This window comes from Leptosomus discolor, chromosome 12 (assembly GCF_034619465.1).
Source record: "Leptosomus discolor isolate bLepDis1 chromosome 12, bLepDis1.hap2, whole genome shotgun sequence".
NCBI classification, from domain to species: domain Eukaryota; kingdom Metazoa; phylum Chordata; class Aves; order Leptosomiformes; family Leptosomidae; genus Leptosomus; species Leptosomus discolor.
The window spans coordinates 7842465-7850226 of NC_141402.1; the positions used below are offsets into that span (position 1 = coordinate 7842465).

General features: G+C 38.9%; 1 protein-coding gene across 1 annotated transcript in view; it reads left to right on the forward strand.

Moving 5' to 3' along the window:
• AMPD3 (adenosine monophosphate deaminase 3) overlaps window positions 1-4761 on the forward strand; it is a 30776-nt gene extending 26015 nt beyond the window's left edge. The window contains exons 13-14 of the mRNA XM_086471995.1: window positions 44-154; window positions 1017-4761. Coding sequence (XP_086328121.1) covers window positions 44-154; window positions 1017-1193 — 288 coding nt within the window. The 3' untranslated portion in view covers window positions 1194-4761. The remainder of the gene's footprint in view (window positions 1-43; window positions 155-1016) is intronic.
• The last annotated feature ends 3001 nt before the right edge of the window (window positions 4762-7762 follow it).

Here is a 7762-nt window from a genome sequence, read left to right on the forward strand (position 1 = left end):
TATTTACATATAAATTAATATTAAACATGTTCTGGTGACACAGGAAGCTCTCATGGAAGAATACGCTATTGCAGCCCAGGTCTGGAAACTGAGTACCTGTGACTTGTGTGAAATAGCAAGAAACAGCGTACTACAGAGTGGCCTGTCAGACAAGGTAAATATGGCTGAAGAAAATCTTTCATGAGTATTAGGGAAGTAGGAACTGAGAAGTCAGTAGTCTGAAAATGGAATAGTAGCTGCTTATGTGATGTATTTGTGCACATCCCTATCCCGTTTTCCAGAAATAGTCACAAACTATCTGCTATGCAGTCTTACATTAAAAACAGTATTGATGTGACATTTTTCCTCATTAGCTTTGTTTTGGAATTCCTAGAACATACAGAGAGACCAGGTGCCTGTTTATATTCAGTTCTGCCTCCAGTCCCAAACCTTTAATTATTTGGGTGATATCCCTTTGCCAATAATTTTATACATCGTGTCTTGCGTTGAGTAAAAACCAACCGCCTGTCATATGCAAGACATGTTTTTGCTTAGAAGGGAGTACTACAGAAAATACTGTGGTTTAGATAGATTAGATTCCCTTTTGGCTTTAGAATTCTATACATCCATAGCTTTCTCGGGGACTTATTTTAGAGCATCCTCTCTTCCATGTCACTTTTAAACATGCCTCTCAAGGAGCTGGTATGTGAAGGGGCTTTGAGTATCTTCTCTTGTTTCTTCCAATATTATCTAGTGACAATTACTAATTTTCCTCTTGTGGAACACTTAAGTAACCTACGCCTCTTTTTGACCTCTCACCTGAAAGATGTAGCGGTGAAGACTGAATACTAGCACAAAGGGTTTAGCAAGGCAGATTGAGTGCACTGCTGAGTACTTACATACGTAAAACTTTCCAGCTGGTTGAACCTGCTCTTTTCATTTGCACTGGGGTTATTCAACTAACAAATAGTCAGCTACACAATAAATCAAAGCAGTTGAACTGACTTCTTCCTTTTTACGTTTAATCCTGTTCACAGGAAAAACAGAAATTCTTAGGGGTGAATTACTGTAAAGAAGGGCCTGAGGGAAATGACATTCGAAAGACGAATGTTGCGCAGATCCGGATGGCCTTCAGGTACGAGACACTGTGCAATGAACTTAGTTTCCTGTCTGATGCTATGCGAACAGAAGAGATTTCTACTCTGTCGAAGTAGTTAGAAGCTCAAAGAAACCAGAACATTTCACTCCTAAGCAGGACAAGATGCTACTTAACACTGAATCATCTGTCTTTGATGCTACCAAGACATAACTGAACAGTACAGAGAAAAACAGAGTATCTAGGGAAGGTAAACAGCGTTTGCCATTACCTTTTACTGCATTGTTCTCATTGCAAAAATTTCAGTTTCTACAAACATTAAGCTTTGTAAGATTGCTGTAAATATTAGATGCAAACTCAGAATCATGTAATACTTGTTTCATACTGTCTCATCTGTGCACTGTATTGTAGCTTGGAAAACAACAGAAAATATTCGTAGTGCATCTGTGGTATGCACCTTAGGATTGCAGCTGCTGACAGCAAACCTGCACCTGGTTTTGTCCTGCTAGTCTCAGTAGCAATCAGGGCATTCAGCACTTCTAAGTTTAACCCTTTATTTGTTAGCAGTTTGTATGGGGTGCATAATTTCGAGGCTACCCTTTCATTCTGGAAGGTGTTCAGAGACAGTTTTTATCTTAATGTTTCAGCAGTTACACTGGAAAACATGAAAAACCAAAATTGGGTAGTCTTGTCCAATGACTAATGACTTCCTGTTGTAATGTAGGATGTCTGTGAAGAACAGCAGATTAATGCTTTTTAATCTAGTAAGTAGAAAACAGTGTCAAAATCATCACTATTGTACATTGTAATAATGAGTCTATATCATGAAAACTTTGCCTTGAAAGTTGAGAACACTTTTTTATTGCTTTGTAATGGGAATATGTGGATATGCCAGTTTAAATTACCTGGACATTTATGCAGATAATTTTGGTTGCATGTAAAGAGAAACTTTTTACTTGAACAAAGGAAGTGTTTTTATGAATCAGTGGTAGAAACTCCAGACCTGGGTTCTGGTCCTACTTCTGACATCTTTTTACACATTTGTGTTAGTTTGTATTTTAGTCAGAGTTGACTAAGAAGTCAAACTGTCCATTGAGCTAGCCCACTTGAAATAAGTCATTTCAAATCATGTTACATTAAGCTGTTTATTTACGACAAAGTGGCTAGTGAAATACAGCTACTGGAATATTTATCACTTTTAATCTTTTTTCTATTTGATTATCCTTAAGATACAGTACTACTCCTTCAGAAAGCATTAAAGGTAATAACATGACAGCATCTATGTATGGTAGGAGCTGCACGGAGTTTCACACCAAACAAGACTCGAGGCTAAGGGCAGCAGAGGATGTTGATGTCTGTTAAGTCCAGCATTGCACTACTTATAATGAAGGCCTGTAGTCCCAAAGCGAGCATCTTGAGCCTGCAGTCACACACCTGGGTATCTAAGAGAATACAGGGGGAGGCTGGGCATCTTGGAACAGTAATTCAAAATTGATGCATAAACAGCAAATAATGAATACTAGCCCATCAAGCCTCACTAGACCTAGAACCTTGCATGTTTTACCACATGAGATGTCTTGTGCCACTTGTATTTCCTAGGCCAGGCCGTTCTCCTGGGGCTTGGGCACCTACATACTTCAAGAGCTGATCGGGTCTCGCTCTTTGCAAATGCAGCCAGAAGTAGTGGTGGTGACATCACCAGTACTGAACAATGCACTAACAGCATAAATGTATATATGCATGGAAGACATAACACTCTCTCTTCAGGCTGTGGCAGTTCAAAGCATACCTACCAGGACACTTTTTAAATGTACCTGCGGTCCTGAATGGTGATTGCAGGGAAGTGGCACCAAAGTAAAGTGAAGAGGAATTCCCTGTCACAGCTGTGCAGCCCTGTAAGAGCCCTATTCCACGTAAAGACCCTTAGGAAGTGGCTTGGAAGTAGGGCTGCCTGGGCCATCCTGTCAACACTACTGCTAGCCAGTGTCATGCATAGGGAGCTGTAGCGACTGCAGATGTTCTTAATCCAAAATAGGGTTGCAGGCAGGTGGTGGGAGACTTGACTTCAGCTCTGCAGTGACCCAGCCTAACATCTGGTGTTCAACTAGCGCCAAGTGTTATATTCCTTGTGCAGCTAAAGATTGTGTGAAACCATGCTACACAGCTCAACTGTATGATAATAAAATTGTCCAAAGTTCTTAGTCAACAATGCCTAGTGGCCTCACTGTTAGAAACTTTAGCAGCTCATATAACGCATTATCAGGATGGGCAAGTGTAATTTTCTTAGGATGAAGGCTGAAAGCAGTGGTTCAAGCATTTTAGTTGCATAAAATGCAGACATATCTTGTTTTCGTTAGTACAACTTACTAATGAATTATCAACATAACACAATTCACCTGAGAAAAGCATCTGCATCCAGGCTAAATAAGCAACACGCTTGATTTGAAGAATTTAAATTGTATTTTCATCTGATAAACATTGCTTTACTTGGGTCATTTCACCTGAAGATTGCTATTAGTCCTGCTTTTGTTGTCACTTTGATTTCTTCGTTTTCTTAGTATTATACCAAATCTGTGTGTTGATACCTTTTCTTCTTTCCTTACCTCAAACACATTAGGTTCCAATATGACCTTAGCTCTTACTAAAAAGAAAACCCCAAACTGAATTTGAGTATTGGGATTTTGGCAGTAACAACAATAACACACAAGTGGCATGACCACAAGTTCTGCTTTCTGTGCTTCATTCTGTGCTGCTTTTAAGGATAAATTGAGATAATAGTATTACATTTAGGGAAACAAACAGACACCCTTTTCAAGCTTCCACTACTACATCTCTTTTGGTTATCTTTTAATTAGACAGAAGTTACTGATTCTCAAGTTCAGTTCTTAAACTTCAGCTTCTTTTCTTTTTTTAAAGCTGCACCTTTGTTCTCAGGTATGGCTGTTTATAACGACCTTGCAGTCTTAGGAGGGCAGATCCACTGTGGAAGCTGAATTACTGTGGTTGTACATGTTTAGTCAAATGCAAGGCAGGGCAGTTGCTGGTTCCTGCCCCTGCCCAGTGCTGAGATCAATCCTGGTTAGACCAAGGCTTATGTTTTACTCAAACAGAAAGGGACTAGAACATAATTGTAGGCAGTGACTGGGGTGGGTGTTGACTTAGAATGGGGGAATATTCTGTTTTCTCATAATTTCATTGGTGTTAAGACTCAAACATTATTGAAGACTTCCTTAAATTTGTTAGCTCAGAACATTTTACACTTCAACCTAAAATAGGTAATTATACTTATTTGATGTTTACAACATACCTCTCTGAACAATTTCTAGCGATGCTATTCTATTATGTTACTTTAGCAAACTTAAGGCATTTGCTCAGCCACTGGATAAGAGTGTTTTTTCTCACCCCAGCCAGAGCTATCTTATCTTACCTTCTCATATCACTGTTCTTCTGTACTTGTGGCTGAACCTTTCTGTTCTGTCTGCCTAGTTAAAATCTAAGTCTGAAAAAGGTGGGTAGGGGGATGGATGTCTGTAAAAACTGCTTTTTCTTTCTGTGCCTGGGTTAAATGATGTTTATCTTTTGCCTCTTCTGGAAGCATTAAACATTACACAAATAAATAATAAAACACTCTTAGGTTAGGGATTTTGCGTGTGTATACCTATCAATAAAATTACAACTGCTCATGATCTCCATGTTTAAGTACAAGTACAAACCTATGCAATGACACTGTTAGCAGTACAGAAGACTAAACCAAAATTAAGGACTACCACTGCACAAAGACTGAAAAAAAACCCAAAAAAAACAGTGGACACAGAGAAGATAATAAGGATTATTTAGAAGGAGCTAAAAGTTTAGCTGACTTAAAGCACTTCAGTGTTAACAAGAACCAACTGTTTGTGCTGACAGATTTCTGCCAACAGAAGACCTGGCATTAAGTCCTGAAGTAAAATTGTATGGCAGGGCTACCCTGGTTCCCTGCTCATCCAAACTGGCCATCAGGGTAGGGCATGCAGCACCTCTTCCTGATCCTGGAGCCTCACCTTGGTATTAAACACCTGAATTTGGGAGCAGGAAAGCAGTTCTGGCACTCACACTTGAAACAATTTGAGCAGTACACCAAACGGCTTTATCTGACAAAAGGAACACAACAAGTGACAAATTGAAATAGTATCAACACAGACATTCTGCTACAGTCAAGGTGACTTTTGAGGAAAAGTTTAACACAAATTACTTTCTTCAGTGGGAAGTGTAATAAAGATTTTAGACGAAGATTAACACGTGTCTATTTCTGTATGCAAACCCTTTATTTCTGTACACAAGCAGCACTCATGAAGCACAAAAGGACAGACTCATCTGTAACTGTGCTTTGAGAGGTGTGGGGGAGGAACACAATGTTAAGCAGCATAGAGAATACTATCTATAATAGTGAGGCACCAATGCTGCTAATTCATTAATCATTAGCCATGACTAACAGGTACCATCTCGCACACAAGATATTTTTTTGGAAAGTCTATTAAAGTGGATTGGAACCACATTAGCATGGAAGCACAGACTTTGGTATCAAAACCCTACCGTGTTCCACATATAGTGAAATTCCAGAAAGGCAGTTTTCTGACTAATTTAAGCTTAATTCATAAAAACAGCTTGTATTTTTAAATAACACTTTGAACCAAAGAAAAGTGGTCATTTCATTACCTGTTGGATACTATTCTTCATTCCACCAGACTCACACTGAGCAGAGTTCCATCCAAGTTCACAAAACTGCTAAGTTTTTTTAATTTCAGGCCTACACATGCCCAGTGTTTTAATATTTTACCTTGATAGCTTTAGTGAGGTAACCACTCATCTGCCAATTAACATTTTGCAGCTTAGATTCAAATGTAGAATGTGTTGTCAGACCCCTGACAGACATAGCAGTCATTGGAACATGGCTAGTTCACAGCAAAACAAGCTATCAGGTGAGACTACACTGTGGTTACTGGAAAAGAATGCTGTCCCATTCAGCCTAATTTCAGGTACACGTAGCAACAGGAAAAGAATGTTCAGTCTTTAGAGTATGTTCCCTTACAATAAATTCTAGGCCTTAGAATCAAACATCTGAAGAAATTACAATTTAAAAAAATTCAGTTTTAAAATTACTAATTTTTAAGACATTTATAGGAAAGCAGAATTCTATTTGCCCACTTAAAACAGGTGAGGCTAAAACCTTATGGTAAGCTACCTTCAAGAATGCTTTAACAACAGAAAAACAAAGAAAATAATTAATTATTGTAATATTAGTCACAATATAATCTCTTCCATTACAGAGCATGTGTATTTAGTGGCTACAAAATTAAAGAATTACGTATATGCAGTACTAAGAGTTAAGGCCAGACAGGTTACCATACAGCTCCCACTTATTTCAAGCATCTTTAAGGCTCCCCAAGGAGCCTACTGTTCCAGGATTCAGCAGGACACAAAGCACAAAGAACCAAACCATAGCCAGGATGTTCCTTCTAAAAATAATGCGTTTAGCACATACATCTACACAGAGGTCAAATTTAACAGTTCAGTTCAAACCTATAGCAGAGATCTCACTGGCTGCCTTGTGTTTCTAGAACAGAAATGAGTATGGATTACAAAACCTTTATCATTACTTACAGAACTCTCTTTACACAAGAGATATATATTAAATATGCCATTTCTCACTAAAAAGACACATGCACATTACCTTAATATGGCATCTAAACATGTGTCTGTGTTTAGCCTGGACCAGGGGCTAAGCTACAGCAGTTACTCTATCACCTGATGACCCCTCCCCAGCTGAAAAGGGGAACTGGAGAGGACATCCAAAGGTTGAAGCAAGAACATACTTAATGAAACAGCAAACAAATACACACAGTTATACTCAGCCTAGAGAGTCTGGTCATCACAGGCCTCAGGAGCTGAGAGAAGCCAGAGCAGGAACCCCACAGGATCTCCCCTCCTCAGCAAACCTTCCCCCTTTACAATGACCATGACATTACGGTGTGGGCTGCACCTGTAGCTAACTGGGGTCAGCTGCCCTGGCTGACTCCAAACTGCTGATGGCCTGCCCAGCCAAACCAGGACGCCCTGAAACGTAGTAAATGTAAACATTTGTTACCTCCTCAACTGCAGCTACCTCCTGGTGTGTCTGTCAACTGGTAAGTTTTCCATTTTAATTTCCTGATCTGTTAACAAGTTCCCATTTCTCACTTGGCTTCGAAAGACAAACCAAGTAACTAGACAGAGGAAACAGATTAATTATATACGTCAGTTAAAGAATACTCCAAACCTTAGCATTCTTAAGCTTTAAAATACTATCAGAAACACAATAGAAGAACTTGGAGAAAAAGTCACACTTCTCCGAAAAGAAAAAAAAAAAAAAAGTCCTTCCCCAAAGAAACCTGCTTCTCAATACTGTCCTCTTAAGAAGCAATTGTTTATTTTTTCCCACTTCTGCAGAATTTGATTTGTTTTGACAAAAGAAAACCAGAAGAATTAGAGTGAGTCTTTTTTGCAGAGCTGCATTTAAGGTATCTTGTTAATATCACACTTCAAAGTTTAAGACACATCTGACTCATAATGGTGTACTTTTAACTGCACCACCTGTACGAAGGAATTGTATTTAGATTAAAATTCAGTTTTCAGACTTTTGTGGTATTAAAGCCAAGAGATTCCTTAAGC